At 42.7% G+C, this 24,723-nt stretch overlaps 1 protein-coding gene across 1 annotated transcript in view; it reads left to right on the top strand.

Moving 5' to 3' along the window:
- Positions 1 to 24,723, top strand: part of PPM1H (protein phosphatase, Mg2+/Mn2+ dependent 1H) — a gene marked incomplete at its 3' end in the record, with an annotated part of 135,796 nt that overhangs the window by 91,883 nt on the left and 19,190 nt on the right. The window contains exons 5-6 of the mRNA XM_082013925.1: positions 6,288 to 6,372; positions 14,111 to 14,229. Coding sequence (XP_081870051.1) covers positions 6,288 to 6,372; positions 14,111 to 14,229 — 204 coding nt within the window. The remainder of the gene's footprint in view (positions 1 to 6,287; positions 6,373 to 14,110; positions 14,230 to 24,723) is intronic.

Below are 24,723 nucleotides of genomic sequence, written 5' to 3'. Positions count from 1 at the left end.
AAATTACTTTAACCTTGCCCTTGTGCAATGCTTCACCCAGGCAAGTTCTCGCACCTTGTATTGGCTTGAGGGAGCTGAAGTTCCCCCCAAGTGATGATGAATGAATGTGTCGGAGCAGCCTGCTTTAACCTCGGTGTACTCAGTGAGGCTGCATTGTCACAGGAAGAGCCACAAGCAGGGAGAGTGCGTTCCTTCTTAATGTTGGCTTTGTTTGGATGAGAGAAAAATGGTCCAGTGTTTCTGTTCTGTCACAGTATTTCTATAGACAGCCTGATGTTTGCACTGAAAAATGTGAAGAAACCTGGGTGGCAGGACTGTTGAGTGGCAGTAGATGGAAAATGAGGACAGAGGCAATTTTCATTGGCTCTACCCCCTCCCTGGCTTGCTTGTTTTCTTCTTGGTAGTGATGCTGAGTAGGAGTTGGGGCATTTTTTTAAACATCTCTTGGGTATTACGGGTGGGAGGCAGCCAGGGTTTTTTTCCATTGGTATTGCTGAGGGTTGCTGCTTTCACCTCTTGAGTTTTATGGTGATGTATATGTCATCGCTGGGACCTGTTTTAATGCCAGCTAAACGTTACATAATGGTTTGTTTCACTATCCCCAGCTTGCCTTAATTCATAAAATTAAGGAAATAATTTAAAGGCTTTGCGCTATGGTTCCATGATTATTGCCAGTGCAGTGAGGTGTTTGTTCACCTGGTTTCTAAAGAAACATTGAGAAATTAATCTGCATGGACTAAGTGAGAGTAATTCAGTTTGTAATAGGTGAAACCAAGGTGCCAGGGCTGGATGTATTAAAAGTCACCAGTAATCATAATGGCTGTAAGTTCTAGTATTTAGAGAGGAGAGAAACTTTCTTTTTAATCTTTTTATAATCACTTCTTCTTTCACTTCTTAGCAATTGAGAAAAGGTAAATAAACAAAACTGGTTTGAAGCTCACCAGACACTAGCATTACTCTTCCTTGGCTTCTTTAAATATATGCATTTAGTTACCATCGTAAACAAGTTCCCATGTAGACTGATTAGGTAGTTCTAGGATTTACTTTCTTTTTTTTCCTCAGCTATTTTGTGACACACCTAATGAAAATCTGCTGCTTGGCTCCCCTTTGAATGCAATAAAACCCTGCCTTATTCTTTCTGTCAGTTTAATCCCTCTTTCTTTTCCATTGACACATTTCTAATACCTCTTCAGACAGGCCAGACACTTCTGCTTCATCTGTACCGAATCCACAATGCTTAACACCTTTTGACAAAACGGATACATCCTCCCTGTGGCTTGGAATTGATACACGCTGTCAAAAAGGGTTTTCCGAACAGTCTCTCTTTGTCACCTTTACCAGATTTTTATCCTCTGATGTAGAAATGTGCAGTTTAATGTTGCGTTTCAAATCATTTTGGGCTGAAAAAGTGTGTAATGGAATCAGGGTGTCCCCTGCATACTCCTAACAGTAGGAGATGCCTCTTTGTTTTGAACACCAGAATCCCAATAGACCCATGACAGCAGTGAAATTACACTTTTGACCTTGTTCACTAAAGTGTTTCTTTCTCTGTATGATTAAATGAGAGTAACCAACAATAGCTTCCTCTGAAATGTATGAGTTTCCCTCTGTCTGTTTCTCATAAGAAGCTCAGAAAGGCTGCTGTGCAATTCTCAGCTGATTGTGTTCTCCACAAAAGAAAAAAAAAAATCAAACCCTGCTTGATTTAAGGAGAGGTGACTGTTTTATCCATATGAAAAATGCAAAAGCAGTTGATACATTAATATTTTCCTTAAGCCAGCGTTGTTGCTACATCCTGAGTGTGACAGCAGCAGTACAACACAGTGGCAGATATTTACCCTTTTGTTGCTTCATTCACCACATACTTTAAAATGAGATACATACTAAAGCACCAAATAGAGTTTTAAAATACTGAATCTGAACATAGAAAATAACCATATACTTAAGGTTCTATGTGAATTTAGCTGATCATCATGGACTACACCGTTATGTCAATCCAAAAGATAAATCTAGTACTTTCTGTAGATTTACATGCAGCCTTTTAAGCTCCTCCTGGTGTTTCTCTTCACTTGCGTGTGACTGAGTGGACGTGGTCTGCTGCAGGATTTGCTGTGACAGCCAGTCCCGCCTTACACACCGAGGCGCTGGAACATCTCCTGCTCTGCATTTAGCTGTTCAGGGCACGGCTTGTCTGGATCAGAAAAACTCAGTGAAGTGCCCAAAAGAGAGATACAAAATCAGAATCTTGCTTCTTCCATTTTAGGCTACTTCAGCTGTTTTTGAGGGAGTTTTTTTCCCCCAGTATATTCCTGCTTTCTATGAATATTTACCAGCTCTGGATTAGGTGAACATACTTTCTTTGTCTAGCAGAGCACGGATCTGTGAAATGCAAGGGCAAGTACAATCCTGTAGTTGGTGTTTGTTGGGAGCTAGGTAGCTGGGTTCAAAAGAGGGGAGAGGACTCGTAAGTCTATAGAAGGGATCAAAATAAGTGACTTAATGGTCTCCATGGCCTCAAGACTCAAGAACAGTTTCTCCTGTTTGTTTGCTCGCTGTGGATGATGCTGCATGGAGAGGGCATCGGAGCCATAGAGCTTGGAGGGCAATGCACTGAGGGGGCTGCAGATCTGTGACTCCCGATTGCCTCTCCTGCCAAAAAACTTTAACTACTGCTTCATTGGTGATAAAAATTAATGATTAGTATGGGTCTGAAGCAACCTTGTCATCAGAGAATATTTGGTTAGTGTTGACATACTTGTTCCCTGTAAACATGAATCAGGCAGCAGCCTTTGGCAGGCTCGCCCTGTGGCTCTGCTGTAATGTGTTTCACCAGTGTGGCTGAAATTAAAATGTCACTATTAAACATGGCAGAATCAGATGCTCTCTGGGCACCGCATCTCTTCAAGTTCTTCTTGCTTCCTATATAGCTATTTCTGACGGTTTAATAGGATGGCTGTATTCTGGTATAAAATAATACATTCATATTTCCACAATGCATGGGGAGCTAAATGCTTTCAGAGCAGTATTTCATTGCATACATGCATCTTTCACGGATGTCAGAAGCAGTAGTGCTCACGTAACGCCATGTTGCTGCTTCTTCCATTAGGAAGTGTAAAGACAAAATTAATTTCCCTGCAGGACCGTATAGAGTGGGTCTCTAAAAGCAGTTGCAGGACTGTTTGTGGCTGCCGCGTCAGCCAGCCTCCCTCCCCGTGAGCAGTTATTGACTTTGGGCTATTGAATTCCGGGCTCTGGAGGTTGCTCGGTGGGAAAAGCCTTTACTCGGTGCTTGGCAGCTCTGTCACTGCGAGGTCACGGAAAGGGCAGTTTGGACTCCAGCCCCAATTAGGGACTGATTCAGCACCTCTTCAATCACAGGGGAAAGTCCCGCGGAGCAGGGTGGCTCCCAGGGCAGGCTTTCGCGCCTGGCCTCTCCAGTGAGACGGCCAACGAATGTGCCCGTTTTTGTCACTTGGGCCCATCAGAAATACCCTTTGATGTCACGAAACAGCTAAGCAGCTGGTGTGGAAAGGTAAAGAGACTGGTAAGAGGATAATGAGCCCACCAGAGTTGAATTTAGACCAGTGACCTGTACATGTATGTCTGCGTCCCTCTCGTTACTCATATCTAGAGCTGTCTAATTCCTCGGATCAAATAATTTCACTGTTATGAGCAGCTGTAACTTTCAAGTTGAATGAAGTCCAACTGCTGAAAAAATTAATGAAAAACATAAAACTGAGGCTCTGTTTTATCAGGTATCAACAGCATTGCTTTAATTCCCCCCTGCAAAGATACATTATTTTTTTTTAGTTTTGGGTTGTGCTTTTCATCCCAGGTGGCTGCAATTTCTAGTGAAAATAAGTTGAGCCATGAAAGGTTGACCCACTTGCCTCTGAATTGCTTTTTATATGATGTGAGTCCCTCAGGGCCCAATGCTACCCATAGAAGTGAGAATGATAGCTATCAGCGTATAGAGGAAGTATGTCAGTGTGCACAAAGAAAAAGGTGAACGCCAGACTGGTCTGAGTGGTCTTTAAAACATGGATTTCCTGTGAAATGGTGATTAATGGGAAAGCAAAGGATAATTAAAAAATTAGCCTGACATGCTAGCAGTTATATCAATGCGTGTGTTTTATAGAGCTCTTTCAGACAAGCACAGGATCAGTAGATACCTTATGACTCTTTTAAACTAGTGTGTAAAATTTGGTTAGTGTCTGATGAGCTCCTTTGATCAGTCTGGTCTAGACTGTTGCCAGAGTACTTACTTTGTACTAAACCCACAGTCCTCTTAAATGGAGGCCTACTCAAGTGAGTCAAATTACATATGGAAAGGTTATAAAAACTGTCCACTGTCTTTGAGTAAATGAGTCTGGTTCAAAGCTGAATACCTCAGGAACTGCAGAAATAAAAGCAACGGTGGTGTTGCAGAAAAGAGGTGGTGGAGTTCTTAATTATTTTTAAATTACTGTCTCAGAAATCCAAAGGAAGAATTTTCAGCAAATGTTTATTATTTTTAATTGGACTGGCATTTTTGTAAGCCTGTAATGTATTCAGGTCCTATAAAGTAGAAAAAAAATCCATCAAAAATTCTGCACAAATTTCTCTTAAGAAATTAATGAGTCACAACCACCATTGTCTCATTTCAAGCACACAATATTGTTTTTAATAGTAGTAGTGGAGGGCCAGTGGGAGCCTTCAGTATGTACGTTGCACTCTTGTCACCTCTAATTTCTACATGAGATTATTTGCAAGGGAGTGCTGGAAGTCCAGGAGCAGCAATTTTGTTACCTGTTCAAGCAGGGCTGTTTTCCCCTCATCACTAGAGCCTTTTCCCACCTCTTCCATTCTAGTGCCATCCTGTACCTGTATGTTCTTTGCCACGTGAATCTCAGAAATGTGAACAGTTCCTTTCCTCTTTGTTAATGCTCCTTCCTTTTGCATGATAACAATAGTAGATGATTATTCAGAGACAATTTTAGTCCAGTATCATATCCAGAAGACTGGCAAAGTTATCCAGTGCCACTACTTTTACCAAGCAGGTTTGCACCTGGTCTGATTTTCTCAAGATGCCTGTGTTTTGAATTTAGAGGTTAAGTTTTCAGTCTTCGTGTGCCTACTGTATTTGTTGGTTGCATTGCAGTGCAATCAGAATACCTGGCACAGAAGCAATGCCAACAAATTGATCAAATTATTAACAGACGTAAACTAGCACGTAACTATCATATCAACAGGACTAAAAGATCACAGAAAGGAGACCATTTAAAGCATATAGAAATTGGAATCTAACTGAGAGTTACTTGTTTTATCTACACCGAATTCTGTGCAAATTCAAGAGGAGAGCTGGTACACTGCTACTATCCAAACGCTGAATTAATCTGCTGATCGTTGAGAAACAGCTCCAAAACAGGCATTAAAATCTTTGGGATGATACATAGCTCATCTGGTTTTTTGAAAGCGCCAACTATTACTACACTTACTATACCATACAGAGCTGCGTAAATAATGGAAAGATAACGTAGTTCTATGAGTGAGTACATGACCACAGAATGCGGTAGCAATACTGGGTAAATTCTTACTTCTTGTGACTGTGTTTCAGCCGGTGGCATTACACCACGGCAGAATCATACCACATTTTGTGTGCAGCATAGCAGATTGTTAAGGTGCAACAGGCAGGTGTTTGAGAGAATTTCTTCTCTGCCGTTTGCAGAAGCCTATGTGAAATCTGGCTGATCTATAGTCTTGCCTTTACCCATCATCTTTCAGTAGATAACTAGTTAAATTTGTGTTAAACAGGATTTGCTTTGCCATTTCCATTTGCTGTTGGAGTAGAAATGTTCTGACATGACATACGACCAATCAATAATTGGAAAGTGCTTGCATGAGTCATTTGAAGCCAGTAGTTTAGATATTGTCAGCCACAACTGGGATTAAAACCTGCGAAGAGTTGTTCTACAATCAGTGATTCTGCAGCATTTCCTCTGGGTGTCTGCATTTCACTTAATAAGGATACCCTGTAGACATCAACTGAAATAACTCTTGCCTTTGTTGCTTGGATGTTTTTGTGAGCTCTGAAATGAACTTGGCATATACAAATATACTTTGTTATCCAGCCTAAAGGACTCAGGGCAGGAATTATTATCCTGTTCTGCTGACAGCTTCAGTGGAAAAGAAATGGCTTTATTTTACTGTGACTCTGAAGAGACTAGGAGTGTGACTGTACCTTGTGGTTTTCTGGGTATTTTTTACTACTTTTTTTCTGTACTGATGATGTTTTGTTACTATTACAGGGCTATAATAATCCGAAATGGCAAAGTCATTCCAATGTCTTCAGAATTCACTCCAGAGACCGAACGCCAGCGACTTCAGTATCTGGTAAGAGACCTGAGGACCAAATCAGATGCTGTTGGTGGCAAGCATTGCCCAGTAATATCTAAGGTTCAGACACATGTCACTGAGTTACTGTGTCTCAGTGAAGGATCACGTGCCCCCTGAACACCAGTGACTGACCATGTATATCTTTTAGCCATCAGCAAATGTGCAGAAAAGCCTGGTGGTGCAAATCCCAGTGAAAGGGGTTTTATCTCTTTGGTGAAGGCCATCGATTAGCATGGCTGTGCTTGTGGACCTGGTTCAGCTGCAGACCTTCAGCAGTTTGTTCGTGTTGGATAATGAGAGCTCAGATGCAGAGCTAACAAGCCATAGAGGTATTTCAGTCCATCCCAGTGTTTGCTGCGTGACAGTATAAAATACCATAGGCTGCTCTTGGTGTGCATGTGAGCAATATTGCAGGGTTTTATTCTATTTGCCAATAGTATCTTGATCAGGGAAAAGATACACACCTTAGAGATGATCTCAGTGTGCCTTAGTAGCTGTAGGATAGGATGGGTGACAAAAGACTAGTTTTATTTAGTGTAGCAGCACCCGTAAAGCTGGGGCAGGGTGACTAGCTGAAGGAGATGTGGGATGCTTTATACACCAGTTGCGTTGGCTGATAAACTGCCCAAGAAACATAAGTCAAAATGTATGGTGTTATTTTTTGTGCAAACAATCTTGTTACTTTTTAACGTTTTGTGTCAATGGTCAGATTGGTTGGTTGGCTGTTTGTCAAAACATCATTCCTAACGTGGCTGAGAGATTTTTTTTGTGCGTCTTCTGGCCTCCTGCTTTTTACTCTCAGAAATCTAAGCTTAAGCCAAGGCAGGCTCACTGTCAGATTTGCCTGATGCGAGGTGGACGGGCCAAGGCTAGTGGTGTTCCCTGGTCTTAAGGTGTCTCCTATCTTCAGCCTGGCCCAAGCACTGTGGTTTGAAACTAGGCAAAATGCTCATGGTTGAAGGTGGGGGTGGAAAGTTTTAAAGAAAAATTCTAAATGTTTCTGCAATTGCCATGTTTGTTTTTTAGTCAGATTCACTGGCTTAAAGCTGAGAATTTCAGAGGAAAGACTATTTTGGGAGTATTCATATTCAGAGAACCAAGTGGAAAAGAGGCCTAATAAATATTTACAGTTCAGTTATGTTTAAAATAATTTGTTTGCCTTTAAAATAAAAGGTATCTTTAGTGTCTAGGCAGTCTGCTACTTCTGTAGGAAATACAAGATAAAGCATTGCCTACAAGGGATTTTTTTTCTCTTTTGATGTTCTTTCTGGCTTCTATTTGAAAACAGCAGCTGATCTGAAAAGCATTTCTGCTTTTCCTTTGGAAAATTCCTTTACCTTTGTTAGTTTATTTTAATTCTATATGTAACAAATATGCAGCGCTATGGCTATCATGTTCAAAGAAAACACATGAGAGACAGCAAGAGCATGAAACAAAATTAGAGATAATTTCAAACATAACATTCCATAAGTAACATTTTTACTCTAGCGTTTAAAAAAAAAAAAGACTACCTAAAATTTCTTACAAGGTTGGCATAAACATTATACTCCAAAGGTTGCATCTATATTGCTGATTAGATCCCAAATAATTCTTCTTACTCACCTGGGCTTTCCCCAGGTTTTACTATCAGTCTGTTGTACCATCAACATCTCTCTTCGGCTCTTTGTATCTGAAAGTTACTTACTTTAGATTTATATGCAGTTAAAGCTGAGTTTCTTTGTTTCAAACATGTTGTACTGCTTTTCCTGCACAATAGGATGCAAATCACTTAATCGTTTTAGCATTAATATTTTACTTGGTTGTCATGATTTAACTCCAGACGGCAACTAAGCAACACCCAACTGCTTACTCCCCCCTTGTGGGATGAGGGAGAGAATCGGATGGGTAAAAGTGAGAAAAAAAAAGTGGGTTGAGATAAAGACAGTTTAACAGGTAAAGCAAAAGCTGCACACGCAAGCAAAGCAAAAAATGGAATTCATTCAGCACTTCCCATCAGCAGGCAGGTGTTTGGCCATCTCCAGGAAAGCAGGGCTCCATCATGCGTAACAGTTACCTGGGAAGACAAACGCCATAACGTCGAACGTCCCCGCCTTCCTCCTTCTTCCCTCAGCTTTATATGCTGAGCATGACGTCTTATGGTATGGAATATCCCTTTGGTCAGTTGGGGTCAGCTGTCTCAGTTGTGTCCGCTCCCAACTTCTTGTGCAGCCCCAGCCAACCCACTGGTGGGGCAGGGTGTGAAGCAGAAAAGGCCTTGACTCTGAGTAAGCACTGCTCAGCAATAGTGGAAACGTCCCCATATTATCAACACTGTTTCCAGCACAAATCCAACACACAGCCCCATAATAGCTATCCCAGCCAAAACCAACACATTGGTAAATGCAGAGATACTGTTCACTGTAGGGAAGTTACTGCACAGGCAAAGGGAGAGTGTGGATTTACAGCCCTCAGGCTGCTGAGCGTTGGCTCCTGATGCAGGAGACACTGTTAGCACAGTCAGGGTGAAAGAACCTTCCTCTGCCTTTAGTGCCTGTTGGTTGTAGCCTGTGGCCTGCTTTGGCCACACAGGATGTCGGTTTAGGTTAACTGGCATCATCCGGATCCGCATCGTCTTTTCTGGGCCCTAACTTCCATGTGCATTTTCCTAATTTCCAGCCTAGTCTTAGACAAAACTGTGCTTCAGCTAGTACTGGTTGAGTAAGTAAGAGAGGGGAGAAACAACTGTTTTCCATATCAAGCTCCCATTTTAATGAAGGTTTATTGCCACGTATGCAAGAATGGCCTTGGGCATAGGCCTCTGGCATGGCAACTTCAAAAGAACAAGTTGACTACCCAGTCATTCTGACTTTTGAACAGCTCTGGGCATAGCCATCCCTCCGTGTCCACCTGCACTCCCTTTTTTTGCAGTGGGAGGACAGCACACAACTGCAAATTTCAGGCAGGCTGTATGGCAGAGGCAGAATTCTCTGTCAGGAGACTTGTGAGAGTATTGCAGAAGGCAATCAATCCTGTTGTCAGAGAGCACTTAAGATGGAAGGCATGAAAGCCTTGCACCAGTATTCCCTTGGTCCTTTGGCTTCTGTAGAGGTTCAGTGCATCATATGGCTTCCCTTCCACTGGCAGAAATTCACAAGCCTACTTTTCTTTTGATTTCTTCTGTCTTGTCTTTTCTTTTTAGCACTGTGGCAGGAGAGCTTGCACAGCTGCTACTCCAGGAAAGCCCTGGCTTCCCCTATCAGTGTACCTCGAAGGAGAATAAAATCCAGTATTGACTGGGAACTTCTCTGGTACATTCAGCAGTTGCGCAGGCAACAACTGCCAGAGGCAATTTTCCTTTCATCTTCTGAGGAGACTATTAATTTCAGTCATGATAGTCTAAATTGCAACAGTAAATGGCACAGATTTTGTTACTTATTCCCTTGGAAAACGTGTTTAAAGTGAATGATGAATGAGCATATTGCAAATGGGTGTATTTCTATTAGTTATCAAAGTTGCACTTTGAGATGTCATGTGAAGTCAGCGTGGTGTTACTGCATACCATGTCCACACATGTAGCCAGGCAGTGCCCCAGAAGTTCACATCTCAGGCCAGTGATGGTGCACTGCTACTACCAGGGCAGGCTTTACTGCTGGTAGAGACTGGGTGGCCATCAGTGGCAGTAAGCCATGGATGCTCTTTGTGTGTGGCACCATTCAAGCAAAGGTTCATGAGCCCAGACAGGCATGGGTTCAAAGAGGACCTATTCTTATTTCATTGTTCAGGTGAGGATTAAGTGATACTAACTTATCTGCTAGAAGATGCTTGAGTAACCCAAGCCTGAAGAGGAGATGAACCTAAATCTCCTAAATTCAGTGCTTCAATTATAAGTCAGATGTATCTTAATTCTCTTACAGTTTGTGGCTCCCTGCATCACCCAGCATCAGATTGCTTTGGCCATCTGACACATTGCATGATGTTGTGGTGAAAGAGATGTGTGGTTTTACGGACAGGGTCCTGGCCTTTCATAAGAGGAGAGACCAATCCAGGGATGAATTTGGCTCCCACTTCCCTCTTTCCTGCTACCACTACCTCCTTTAGTTTTAATCTGTTTGGCTTAAATGTGTCCATATGACATAGCTGAGTAATTTGCAAAACTTCTGGATGCATTGTGCTGTGCATGCTGTTGTGAGCGGTAGTCCCATGTAGTACAATATTGGAGAAAATGGCACAGTATGATAACAGGATAAAGTTGTAAGATATAGTTGACATAGAGGAAAATGGCAGTCTGAAAATAGCACAGAATACAGTGAAACCGCTAGTGCTGGTGATGTCCTAGAGCAGTGCGTACTGGAGGAGCTGGAAAAGGCATCAGCAGACTTTACCGAGGTACAGTAAGATATATGCAGTGTTCCCTGCCACGTAATTAACTGACATACTAGTGTGTAAGTCTCGGTTTATCTTCATTTCACGTTTGCTTTGCTGATCACCAGGAAACACAGCAGGAAGTAAATGGCCTTTTGAAAGAGATGTGACTAATATTTCCTTAAGCAGACTTCATTTTAAACAACTAATGTTGAATGTAATACATCCAGCCACAAAATATGCCATAAAATGGCAGAGTACCAAAAACACATGATGCAGACTATGCCAGATTTATGCCAAAAAACTAATAGCTTCTGAAAGAAAAAAATATGGAAAATATTCCAGTTCCATAACACAGAATAACAATGTTGTCTGAACATACCTTGTAAGAATATAGAAAGTATTTGATAGTCAATCTTTTTATTAAATTTCAGTTTTCTGAATGGTGTTTCTCATCTGAGGTTCTTGCAAATTGAGACTAAACAAATGAAAAAATGGAAAATGCAGTGCCTCATCATAGATGAAATTCTGATAGTCAGTTCACTCGCCATTTTTGTTTCTCCTTTGATCACGAGGGGATTTCATGGTGTCTGCTTGTATATCTACTTGAAAGATCTGTAGATTTTTAAAGCATTGCTTTTTATTTTTTTCCTGGTTCTGCTGCCCAGCACAGTTTGATTAGGGTGGAGAGGGAGAAGAGTCCTGCCTCGTAGAAAATGGAGAACAGTTCTCGACAAACCTGACTGGAAGTTGCAGTTGAGTTTTATAGTAGAATATTCTTCTCTCTGTATAATCACCAGTGAAGCATCAAAAATGACTGTTAAAAAGAAAAGGATAAAAAATACAGGAAAAAAAACAAAACAAAAAAAAAAAAAAACCCACCCCCAACAAAAATCCCCATTTCTTCACATAAGAATTCAGTTCATAGGCACCAGAAGGTTCCAAATTGCTCTTTTCGCTCTGTTCCACTGACACAAAAAATATTAGAATCAAGTTAAGATCCCTGGATTGTAAATCAAGCATTGAGGCTTGGCTGCAGAAGAGAAATCTTATTTGAACATTAGCAGTCCACTGCTAACTCTGCCAGCTTTATTAATCTTATTTCACTTGTGACCTCAGACTTTCCATCTGAGTAAATCTTTATGAAATGCAGTCTGTCCCTATCACTTTACCTTTTCAATAAAGAAAATTCTTGTTTTCAAGGGGAAAAATGCTAAAAGCCTGTAACTTTTTTCTTTTGGACCTGTGATCCAGCCTAATAAGTAATCTCATAATCTAAAGGTTAAATAACTTCATTTTGATGTCAGGTATGAGGTTTTTTTGCTTTAAATAAGGCTTCTTGTTTTGTAGGCAGGCAGCAGTAGTCTTTAGCTAGAAGTGGTTTGTAATGATTTAATCAAGGTAGGCGGTGCATTTTTAAGTGAACTGAATTGTGCTTTCAAAGCAGACTGACTTAATTGTTTACCATATCACAGACTAGAAAGAATTTAAAAACACCAAAAAAACTCCAGCACTCTGCTGTCAATGTGTAGCAATACATCAAATAAATCATTAGGCATGTTCCATCTTTTTTGTGACTGGAATAAAAAATAAATAAAAAGTTTACATATACTGTGAAATAAAGAATCCAGAGCTCTGGAAGTACGGAAAGCATCAACTGGACTAACACTACTAGACCTCTCAACAGTCACTAGTGCTTCTCAACTGTTTCTGTAATGAGGAACAGTGATCCAGTTAGAGGGTCCTTGAAAACAATACTGGGGGGGAACCTTGGCTGACTGTAGACTGCAGGAAAAAAATGTAATTCCCTTAACTGTACACGGAGAGAGAATTTGATGGAGCTGCTGTTCCAGGAAGGGATCACAATGTCAAGATCACACTTGTGTGCTTGAAAGCTGCCTTTTGAAAGCAGAATCCAATCTCGGCTACACACAGCAATCTCCCTCAGCCCTGTTTCGGCCAAGCTCAAGGTGTGTTCTGGAAGGATGTCTGGCGACAGGAATGGGGACAAGCTGATGGAAGGTTGGCGCTGTGGTGTTCTGAGCCTGATCCAACTCCTATTAAATTGAGTGGGAGCAACTCAGCCCTTAAATGCAGGAAATATTTTATTGTGAGCTATCTGCATGATAGCTGCCAGGTAGATCAATAAGGGCTTCCATGGCTTCCTGCCGCTCACCTTTGATGAACGCTAGATTTATGACAAACCCATAAACTAAAGCCAGCTCATTTGGTCTGCCCTGATGGCAGCTGCTGCTGGAGATAAGACAGACTTTATTACCTTAACTGGTTGGATAAGGAAAAAGAGTTATCAGCAGAAAGGTTAAGAAACACAACTTTTTTTCAGTTCCCTAGCCAATTTGACTGTGTCTTCAGAAGTGCTTGCTCACAATGTGGCTTTGGGGAGGGAGGAGAAAGGCTTATTTATGTAATTATTAAAGAAAAATGAATGAGATTTATTTCAGAAAGAAGAAATACAGTATATTTAAGGATTAACCTATCATGTCAGGTGATCTGTGTATAAATCCAAACCAAAAATTTGTGTGCTGGATGAAGAGCCTCACGATGCTCTAGAGTACAGTCAGCTCTGGAGCACATGAGCCTCAGGCACGGCTGTAGCCAAGAGGCCTCCCAGCATCTGCAGAGCAGCAACACCAGAAGGGGCAGCAGCAGTCAAATGTTAACACCATCAAAAACATTAGTTTCGGTTGTGACACAAAACTGCTGCTTTTCTTAAAGTCTATTCTGTACAAAGGAAGTATTTTTTAGAAAACAAGAAAATAAAGTGCTCTGCAACTCATGTTTATTTGCAGTGTCTCGTGTGATGGGGTGCAGCACGCTAAGAAGGTAAAAGGGAACATTTTTCTCAAGAGTGAAAATTAAAGTGTGGTAGTAATGTTAGGTTGTATGTGGTGTTGGCCTAGCTGAACTGGGAGTCAAAAAGCTTGAGCTTTGCTCCACGTGCACCCCTCCAAGTCTCTGCTTGCTCCATGGCTTTGTCCTTTGATCGTTCCCTTCTTTTAGGTCGCTGACTTACAAAAGGAGATGTGTTCTGTTTTATGAAGCGCTGCTGACTCCTTCAGGGTCAGTGGATGAGGTGTACTTTAGAGATCCCAAATGCTGAGGAGCAGTGAGAAGTAGTGAAGGATTTTGAGGGCAAGAGGACTGCCCCCTGTAAGGCTGCTGCCAGACACCAAGCAGCATCAGAACTGGTGTGTGTGCACATTGTTTGCTGAAATGGAGCTCATAGTCTTTGTTGTTTAAAAAGGGGGTGTCGGGGGAAATGTGTGTGGGAAGGGAGCAGGAAGGGATGCTAATTCTACCTCTTTATTAAAAATAGATGTTGTCTTGTTTTATGATGTTTGTGTGGTATCTGTGGCTTGGTTTCTGCCCACAGGCTTACATGCAGCCCCACTTGCTGGGAAATGAGTTCACGCATTTAGAGTTTCCACGGAGAGTGCAGCGCAAGGAAGTTGGGAAGAGGATGCTCTATCGTGACTTCAACATGACTGGCTGGTAAGAATGTGTCTTTCTCAGCATGGGGTCAACCTTCTCCCCAGCCAATGCCTGCTTTGTACATGTCTTTGATTAGTGTAAACTGCATCAAACATGGAGGTGTACACCTGCATACTAAAGGGAAAGGTATATCCTTCCTTGAGATGTATTTTTCTTTTAGAAGTTAATGTTTTAAATAAAAAGTTGACCTCCCTCCAGAGCAAGGACGTCGGTTTGTTCTAATGTGTGAGCACTCAAAGCAGAGCAAACACATAAAGGGGAAGACATACCAGGGGATCTTCCTGAAAGCTAAACAACTTTCCTATCTTGGAAGGAGCTTTTTATAGAATCTCGATCACTGGGCCATCATGCTTTTGCAAGCCGAGGAATGCTTGCAGAAGGGAAGAGCTACCTTCCATGCTCCAGTGCAGCTGACCTCTGATTTGGGTAACCCTTGAGGAATTGTTTTAGAGATGGGCCTATCTGAATAAAAGTCATAGCCAGCCTAAAATGAAAAAGCTTGGATGAACAGCATTGACTTAATGAAGCGAAGACAGGAAGAACGATGAGGTTTTTGTCTCTGGCTAAATGTCTTCATTGTTTTGTGTAAGGTCAAGAGGCTTCTTCTCAAGTGACTCCTACTCATTTAGAGAAGCCCTAATCCTTGCTGTTGTGTGCTCTGTGTGTGACCTGTAAAGGCAAAGGCCCTATATATGCAAATGATCTTCACTTCCACTCTGTGTTTTAGCATCCTTAGCAAATATCCTTTCAGGACAGAAAAGAAAGGAGGGGGTTAAAAAGCCTGAATTCTTGTAGGTTTGGAAACTTGGATGCTCACATGCAACTACAACTCCATATGCTTCTGATTTGTCCCATACTTTATAGACCATGAACATAATGATGTTTTAATGTCAGAATAATGACCTAAGTTTAATATTAACCTGGAGTGTTTGTGCAGAAAAAGTTAATCTGGGAATAACAGTCATTGTCCATCATCCTGAACAGCTGCTAGTAGAAATATGCAGTCTCACCCTGAGAACGATGACTTCACATTTTAAAAAGGCTACAGGCATGAACAAAAGAATAGGAACAGAATGAGAACATTGGATCAACTGAGGACTTACACAGTAAAACATTTGGAAGATCATTAGACACTGTCCCAGTTTCTGCAAAGGGAATTTTCTTATTAAACTCCCGGATGTCTCTGAAGGCATCAGTAAAGAATGGCTTCATGTAGGCTTCCAAAAGCTCTTTTTCAAGATGTGAGATGCTATTGGGAAAAAAACAACAACCCACCCACCACCCCCCAAAAAAAAACCCAACACCAAAACCCCCTCTAATTTTGGGGAGAGCTACAGAGGTATCATGGGCCAAGAACTTCCTGAGAGGAGAGTAAGAGCAGAATTCTTTCACCATAGTTGGAAGGCGAGGAGGGTTTCTCCAGGTTCCTGGGAGTTGTTTTGCATTTCCCTTGTTGATTAGCGGTCTGGAAAAGAAATGAGGTTAGAATGGTTGAAGTTGCAGCATTGGCAGTGGGCATGGGCATCAGAGTGATGAAATTTGGTGGTGATAAATACCAAGTAAAGCAGGAAGAGGAAAAAATAACTATTTTGCACACTAAACGTTCCAAATGAACTTGACAGCCATGTCAAAAAGCTCAGTGGAAGTTCTGCTTACTGTGATTTTTCCAGTCAAAATCACCAGCAGGATGCTGGGATGCGTACAGGGTTGGAATGGTTAAAAATTAAAACAAGAGGTGATTCTGTATAACAGTTTGTACCTCATCTGTGAATCTGTGCATAGAACTTCACCTTATTCAAAATGGTTATTGCATAGCTAATACTGGTTGGCATTAGAATAAAGATAAATAAAAAGGAATGCAAATTTTAAATATAGAATAATGAGTAAGTTAGAAGTGGGTAAGTCTAAAAGGATGGCAGATTTGATTCAATGTATTGTTTTTCAGTACTGGTGTGTGAACTCTGTTAACTCTAGCATATGGCAGGGCAGAGAAGAGAGTTGATTTTCCTGTTAATCTTTCTGAATTTCCTGAAGTGTGGGACACGTGTTGATCCAGTTACAGATTCTAATATGGTAATAATGTAAAAATTACCACCAGTTTTGCACAAATATGCCTAGCTGTAAGCAGTTAATTGGGAATGAATACTTAGTGTGACTTGAAAATTCAAGTCTGAATTCACCTCAGTGTTGTCCCAGAAAGGGGTGGCCTGTGCTAATAAACAAAAGCATGTGGAGATTGTGATGAGGCTACCTCTCTCTGCTGCTCCTTTTGACTTCTGGCTTGAAGTGGAAAATGGGGGCTGCGTTTTTGTCCTGAATAAGAGAATCGGAATCTTTTAACTGCTTCATATCCCACAGCTAGTGCATCAGTTACCTCTTTGTTTGCCTCAGGACAATAAAATGGTGAGGGAATTGCTCTATCACCATACATTTATCTAAATCAGAGCACTTCTAAATAAGAGTCCATTTCTTTTTGCAGGGTGTTTGCCCCAGGGAGTCTTGTTTTCCATCAAATTGTGTGCAGTGATCTCCTAAGCAGAGGAGAAGCAATCTGTTTCTATTTATCCAAAAGTCTGAGTCAATTTTAATGGTTGAGGCTGTGGACGTTAGACTTCCAGCTTGGTGGGCTGTCAGAGGTGATGGTTTGCGGTGGCTGGTGTTTCACAGTGGTCATTTTCCTCTTCAAGGGTTTTGCTTCTAGTTTCTTCCCATTCGAATTTCTAGATTTAACTGATGTATCAGGGCACAGTAGCCAAGGACATGTCTGTTCTGCATTTATTTCTAAGGACGATATCTATCATGGAGTATGAATTAGCATATGTATTCCTTTTCTAGAAAACGTTAGATGGAGCTTTGGCCAGCCAGAGCTTGCTACACTAAAACAAACTGCCAAACCTTTATCACTTACAATGCAGAAGATCAACTGTCTGAACCTGTTTTTGGTCAGTGACTTCACTGCGTGTTGACATCTGCACATGCGTGTACAGAGGTGCAGGTGATGCTAGGAAGAAACATCCACTCTTGCACTTATTACTGAATCCTTTAGTGAGAGGGTGTAAAACTCTGCTCTGATGTTGCCTCAGGAATATGAACTGTTTTGTTTTAAAATTCAGGGTACTTTCTGTGTTTTCTATTAGAAGCTGTATGATTATTTTTTTCTTTGTTTTTACCCTTTTCAGATTCTCAACAATAGCTTGGCTTGCCGAGCTTGTTTGGATTACAAAAGGTTATTGTCTTTGGGTCTGTCATAATGCATTTGGCCTTTTTTTGGGGTTTTGGGGGTTTTTTTTGCTTTTTCTTTCTCTCTTTTTTTTTTTTTTTATGTGAAGTTTCCACACTGGCTTTGTCTCAACAGCCCACAGCGGTAGCAGAGCTGCCAAGTTTCCCCACAGCATTAGGACAACCACTGATCCAGCAATGTGTACTGCATCACTCGTCCAAGCTGCCTGTAACTGCTTTGAAACCAGCCTTTCCCTTCTCCCTTCAGCTCTCCCATCCTTTCTCCTTTCCCTGCAGTGGCAGTTGGGATGAGAAATCTGCTGTATTAAATGTATCTAAAATAAATCCCATTTAGGTAAGAGCTGACTCTGAGCTGCCCCTCCTGCGCCCTCGCCCCCCGCGCGTTGTGGTTGAGCAACCATTGCAAAACGCGCACTGTAGCTGGCAAGGCATCTTAGGAGCTGTGTCTCCTGCTGAACAAGCCTCCGAGCTGTCTCGAGCCGTAATTTGCTGGCAGACATCTGCGTTACTGACAGTCTTTCACAGCTGGGTCTCTGGCCTGGCGTTTTCAGGCCCATGGCTTGCAGAGGTTAAACGTGTATCGGAGACAGGGTAGGTCTGGTGGCTTTGACAAGTCCTGGCAACAGAAGCATCACGGAAGACTCGGTGGCCACATAAGCAAAGTGCTGCCAGTGCTAAAAAGGGGTGTGGGTAGCCTGAGGTAGAAATATATGGGGGAGAAAAAAGCAGGCCTGATAAGTGCTTCTTTAAAGGACTGTGCAGTTAGTATTCTCTGTCTCCACCTTTTATTTAAAAGCGAAGACACGGTTGGTCAGGTTTTCTTTCCTCTTGGGTAAATCCAGTGTGAACAACTTTGAAGCACTTTGACTGTATCCTGGACGCCATCCCAAAACCTGGTTTTCTGGCTTACTGTGTCCCTCACTGGCGTAGTGGCTCCTTCCAGGGTTCCCCCCTCAGCCTCCTGTGGGGCTGGAGGAGCCATACAGCGCTGCACTTAACCAGAGGCACCCTGAAGGCACCACCAACTGGCATCAGCGTTGGTGGTTGCAAAGTTAATTTTTCGCTCCTCCTTGGAATGCAAACAGTGGCCTTTCTGCTGCTCGCGTTGAAGTGGAGTGCTTTCAAGGCTTGTTTCCAGGTCACAGCTTTAGCTTTTTGACTTGATTTTAGGGTGGTAGCTAACAAGTCCATTTTTTGACCCTATTTGTTGGCGATTTCCTTTGCCCTCCAGGAGCATACAGAGTTGAGCAGCATCCCACCAAAAACGGTCCGAGCTGGTCCAGCCCTCACCACGCGTTGTGGGCTGAAGCCCCAGCCGGCAGCGGGCAGGGGAGCTGGGCGCTGCCGTGCGCGCGGTGTGCTTCGGAGCCCTCCCTGGCTCCGTGTCCGTTTGTCCGGCGAGGGGGTGCCATGGCACACGGTTATGCACCCGAGGGTCAGCCCGTGCCCGGGAATCACCCGCCTGCGTGATTTATTCCAGAGCAGGGAGGCTGGTTGCCCTGGGGCGAGTGGTAAGCAAAACCCATTTTATTCTAGAGTCAATATTGTCCACTGCCTGGAAAGCTGCCAGCCTGCTCTGCGTTTGCCCTTTTCTTTCCAACAGGGAATGTCTTTCAGCCTCTAAGCATCTGATTAAAAAAAAGCAACTTCACTTTTCAAGCCGTTTTATTTTGTTTGGGATGGATGCCTTTTGCTTTCATTGGGCAGCCTGCCTTGCTGTCTGCGGTTCAGACTCCGGCTCACAAAAACCAGGCTCTCATTAATCACTTATTGGGGATCCAGAATACCCCGGTGAGAGCCAACGTACATGTTTTGCTTGGTAATGCGCAAGCTCATTTGAACAAATATTGCCAGTGCGGCCGCTATCTTATTTTTTATTGCTGGGCTCGATGTCCTTTGACAGCACGTTCAGGTAGCCTGCCCGAGGAGTGCCTGAGCAGATTGAGAAATGCCACAGAAATGCTTTATAGAGCAGGCGTCCGCGCTGCGCCCCCCCTTTAATATAAATTGATTTATTGAATCAAGCGCAGAAGCCCTGCTACAGAAACCTCGGGCTATATCCTCTGGAGAACCACCTAATAAAACAGCCCCAACTGACACTCCTCATTAGCTTTTCCACTGATCCCAAGGCAGTGTTTAAAGTGACAGTGTCCCTCTTTCCGGCCTGAATTTATCTGCTGGCTAATGCCTGTGGGTCTAATTAGCTTAGCATTATTAGTCTTATTCAGATAAGCTGCATTTCCTAACAGCTTGATTCCAACTTGTAAAAAGTAATTGGAAGTCTGCAAACCCTGCACCATAACCTGCTTGATTGCGCCTTTTAGGCAAATTCATGTAATTTACAAAAAGTCATCCTTTCTTTTCTTTTTTTTTTTCCTCACCCTTTTTTAATTGAGCTTTTTTGTCTAGTGAAACCTTTTGTGCTGCTGCTTTCGAAATCCTGGCTGTATTGTTGTGTTCGAGACCTCAGCCGTATCCTTTGTACAATCGCCAGGGAGAGATCAAATTTTAATTTCATAATTACTTCACAAGAAAGCAGCCTTTTCCCCAGTCATGCCTGGTATTAATTTCCTCCCAGCAACTTACATTTTCATAATTTAATGATTACGGGCCACCTTTGCCGCACTGGGCCTTTCTGGAGAAGGGAGAGATAGGATGTCATTTTTACAGCAGAAACGGTAATCCGCAGCTGCTTGCCTTGCTTTTTTTGTCTTTGCTCTCGTCTCTCGTGGCGAGGTAGCCGGGAGTGGGCCGGGCCGGGCCTCCTCAGCGTGCGCAGCTGGAGCAGCTTGCGGGACCGTGCCTGGGTGGCTGGGGCACAGCTCTGCGATGGCGGATGGCTGTTTGCAACGTGCATGTTCTGCATCTTCGCAAGATTTGCAGCCCTTGCCGCAGGAGCAGCGGGAGGCGAGGGCTGACCTGCTGCGTGAGGCGAGGGCTGACCTGCTGCGTGCAGCACATCTCCTGACGGTGACGAATGGCTCTGTTTTCCCCAGGCGCGCACGTGCCACAGGGCCTGAGCCAGTGTCTTTGGGGCAAGAGAAAGCAGAAACAAGTGATAGTGCTGCAACAAAAGAGAAAACCGAAGTCTGGGGTAAAGCTCTTTGTAAATGGCCTCTCTGGGGCCAAGTGAGCCCAACAAGAATGAGCTTGGTCTGAGCCGTGTCCTGTGGGAGCATCTTCTTCTGGAAGCAGTGCATCTGAGACCTGTCCCTGCATGGCTGTGCACCTCTGCTTGGGCTTTGCCTTGGCACAAGGTCAGGTGCCGCGTATGCAAGGGCAAAGAGGCTCCCAGTCTCTTTTATCAGAAAGAAACTAAACTGAAATGAGGTAATCTTCAATTTGAAAATCCTAGCAAAAACAACTCCTTCTGGTGAGGCGTAGTCTCTTCCCCCGCTCCTGCTTTCTCTGGTTTCCCTGGGTACACATTTGACATAACCTTGGCTGGGTCCCTAGGAAATCCTCTTTCTTTCCATTGCTGCTCAGGACTGACTTATGGCTCTGCTCCTGGCTGAGAAGAGGCCCCTTGCTCCTCCTTGGAGTTTCCAGCACTGCTGTGGCATGGTGAGGTCTCTGCTTGCCGTGTCTCACTGCCTGCCCCATCCGACACTAGAGCCATCTTTCCCAGAAGAGTTTCCTTCATGATTCCTCCTTAACAGCAATCTCCTTTCCTTCCAGAGGATCCCAGCTAGCAAGTGTGGAGCAGCCACTGTGAGGTTAACACGCAGTCTTTCTCCCATCTGCCTCACTACATCCTTTTAACAAGAAGTACAGCAAAACGTGAATTTACAAACATTTTTTCTGTCCATCACAGTGCATTAAGCCTATAGGGTGTTAACAGCCCACTTCCCTTACCCCTCTATCTCCAGAGAAAATTGCTGACAGACCTTCCTGTTTGTCTTTTAAAAGTAGAAGAGACGAAGTAAACTTTAAGAAGCACTCAAGACAGCAAATTTGCTGGGGAAAAAAGTAGATTTGGCCTGGTGAGGCTTTTGCAGAACATGGATTCACTTGATGTGCAGCTGCAATATCTGCACACCGTTTCTGTCACTCATGGGTAGTGGAAGCTCAACCGGTCGCAAGCAGTGAATGAAAGCACTCACAGTACGCTTGCTCTGTCCTTCCCAGTCTCCTGAGCACAAAAGCAACAAGGGAGGGTACTTACAAATACACTCAGTTAATTTTTTTCCTGATTTGTCCTTTTTTTGGACAAGGACCTCTCTAGGTCCTTGGCCACCCTCCCTCTGACTTTTCCTCCACCAGTTTCTTCTAATGCTCCATTAGAGGTGAATGGACTAAAAAAATCAGCCATGTTCCAGGAGGTGCCTGAGAGAAGATGTCAGTGCTTGGATCTTTAAAATGGGCTGGCTGAGATGGATAGAATTTTTTTTTCCTTAGGAATTACTTCCACAGGAGTATATGGTGCTGGGGGGATACATCCTTTCCAAAGTCCAGGCTGTCTTAGGACTGTACAGGACAGTGAAAGCTCCCTGGAGGTCTAGAGCTCATGTACTAGTCTGATTTGACCAAGCCAGAAATCATATGTGTGTACAAGTTATGCTGAGATACTGTAATTTATTTTAATTTTTTTTTTTAATTTGTAGATTGGTAGAGAGAGCTGGGATTTGCAAAATGAAGCGTTATATAGTTTCAGGTTCAGAAGAAGGATTTTCTGAATTTTCTGGGAAAAACATATGTTTTAAAACTTCTATGTTTTCCTCTTTACCTGAAAGAAACCCTGTGACAGTATCTTGGTTTAGAGTAGATTTTTCCCTAAAAACTGTTTTGTGTGTGTGTGCACATGCATCTGTTGTCTTTAATTGACTTGGGTTTGCCATCATTTTTTCTCTTAACAAACATTGCTATAGTTTGTGTGCTTTTATTATCTTTGCTTATCGTAGTTTTGCCTCATTAAACTGTATGTCAGATGAGTAAGAGGGGAAAGATACTGAGGCACTGGAACATTAAAGCTAACCTACCTAGAGGGTACTTAGTATCAGACAGTGCTGTCTGGATGTAGAGATCCTGACTCTGCAGAAGCACATATGTGTAAGGATGTTTTTTAAAAATTATGGCTGGATCAAGACATAAATTGCATAATTTTCAGTGGCTCTGTGCCTAACCTGCGCTACACATCTTTTATTCTTGGTAGTAAGCACGCATTTATACTGGTTTGATGCCTGTAGTTCAATAAACTGTACAGATAAACAGTTCCTTTTGGGCTGGTGATTTAAGCTCTGTTAACCAAAGGGTTAGCTCCAATCCACTGATTCCTTGTGTGGGAGGGGAAAAAAATGTTTCTATCAAGTTTTGTGTTGCTCAAGGTTTAAAATCTGGTTTTCTATTGATATGACCAAGGAAAGTTGAGCTTGGGGAACGGGAGGTTGGTTGGTTAGCTGGGGTGGTTTGTTGGGGAGCAGGACAGTTGGGAGGTGGGGGGTGTTTGGAGGTGGTTCTGGGTTTGGGGTTTGGGTTTTTTACAGAGTGGTAGCAAAGCTGTGCTACAAGTACACTGCATCCACAAAACTGTCTCAAAGGAGAGCCTTCATCCTTGTACTCAGTATGAATTAGGACATTTCTGAAGCCATAGTGCTTTTGCTTGCTTGCTTGCCACAAGTGGGTTTTGCTCCGTTTCAAGCTAAAGCCCTTTGATGATTATTTTTGCTCTTCCTCAGGTTTAATTTTCAATTTACTATCAGGTGTCACTAGCAGAGATGTGAAATACGGACAAACTTTCTAAAGCCAAATGCTATGGAAAAACAGATCGCAGAATCTGGATTCCCCTGTTGTTCACAGAACTGAGCCTTCCAGGTCAGGGTAGATTGTGTTTTTGCCACCATCTGTTGTGCCTGGGGATGCCAACACAACACTTTTCATGACCAGTAACCTTACACAGTTTGCTGTAAAAGAAAACGTAATGTGGATTTTTTTAAAAATTTTTTTTTTTGGTCATCAGCAACTTCTATTCTTACGTGAATTTGCATGTGCTTTCAGAAGGCCAATTTTAAGGACAAATTATATGCCAGGAGAATGCATAACACATGTAAGAAATTATCTAGGATTTTGGCTCTGAAATCTGTATTTGGGAGCTGACCAGTTTTTCAAGTTCTGACCCAGCGATATGCAGGTAACTTTGATAATCTTTTATTTAAAGAGTGCCTAAAGCACTGCTAATGACCTCAGTACTGTAGGAAACAACTTCTGTAGATTGTCTTGTGCATTTAGCAGCTTCTGGTGATTTTTTCACCATGTATTTAGAGCAGATTCCAGTTAGCATATGAGTAACATCATGTCAGTCCTAGTTCTTTCGTCCTGACATCTCTTTTGGCTCCCGGTGCGATTTGGCCCGGTTTTCCAAAATGCTGATCCTGAGTCCAAATGTAACTTTGTGGGTGGTACATATGTCAAGCCCTAGTTCAGTATTTTTGGACAGCAGTAGCATTTCATAATTCTTTTGAAATGAAAAGAAGAAACTAAGTTAACTGAAAAAAAAAGCAGCTAGATCTAGCTGGGCACAAGCTTGCCTTTTCTACTTCCCCCCTGCCCCCCTGTTTTTCCATTTGGAAAAATAGAGGTTTACGTGGCAGAAGCACTTGACAGGATTTAGGCTCATTCAGAGCAGCAGGCAATAGCGTAGCCTTGTCTTCATAACCTGTCTTGTCATGCCCTGGTGGCCACTGAGACCTCCTGGGATGTGGACGAGGAAGATGGGGAGAGTGGAGAACTGCAACCCTGTGTTTGTGTTAGTTAAAACAGTGAGCTAGGCTGAATTACGTAGATGGCTGAATAAGGCCATGTTGGCACTAAAAAAGCCAAACAACCCCCTCAGGTTCTCCGTATGTCTGTGTTTGATATACTTACTGCCATATTATATCTTTATATAGCACGATCTAAACAACACACGAAGGTATAAATGACACTTCATTACATAAAATCAAGTGAAATAGTCCAGAAGGTTGTAGCCTGTGTGAAATAAACACACGCACAAAGTACAGGAGGTTTCACAGGGCATAAATCAAAACCAACTTCAGAGCTTCCTTCCTTCCTTCTCCCCAGTGCAGTTGCTGAGCTGCTAGCTGAAAAGCTGTCCTTCATCCTTCTCTTGCTAGCAAAACACACGCTCATGTATTATTAATTCTGTTTCGCTAGTAATGCAGGACATAGGTACTTTTCTAGAGTGCCTCAGGTTGCTTTCCAGTGTGTCTGTGCCAGCTCCACTGCTGCGGTTGCAGTTCTGAGCATTGTTTTTTCAAG

Source organism: Phaethon aethereus (assembly GCF_964289735.1).
Source record: "Phaethon aethereus genome assembly, chromosome: 1".
Lineage (NCBI taxonomy): Eukaryota > Metazoa > Chordata > Aves > Phaethontiformes > Phaethontidae > Phaethon > Phaethon aethereus.
The sequence above is the reverse complement of the archived record's forward strand: the minus strand, read 5'-3'. Positions and strand labels throughout refer to the sequence as shown.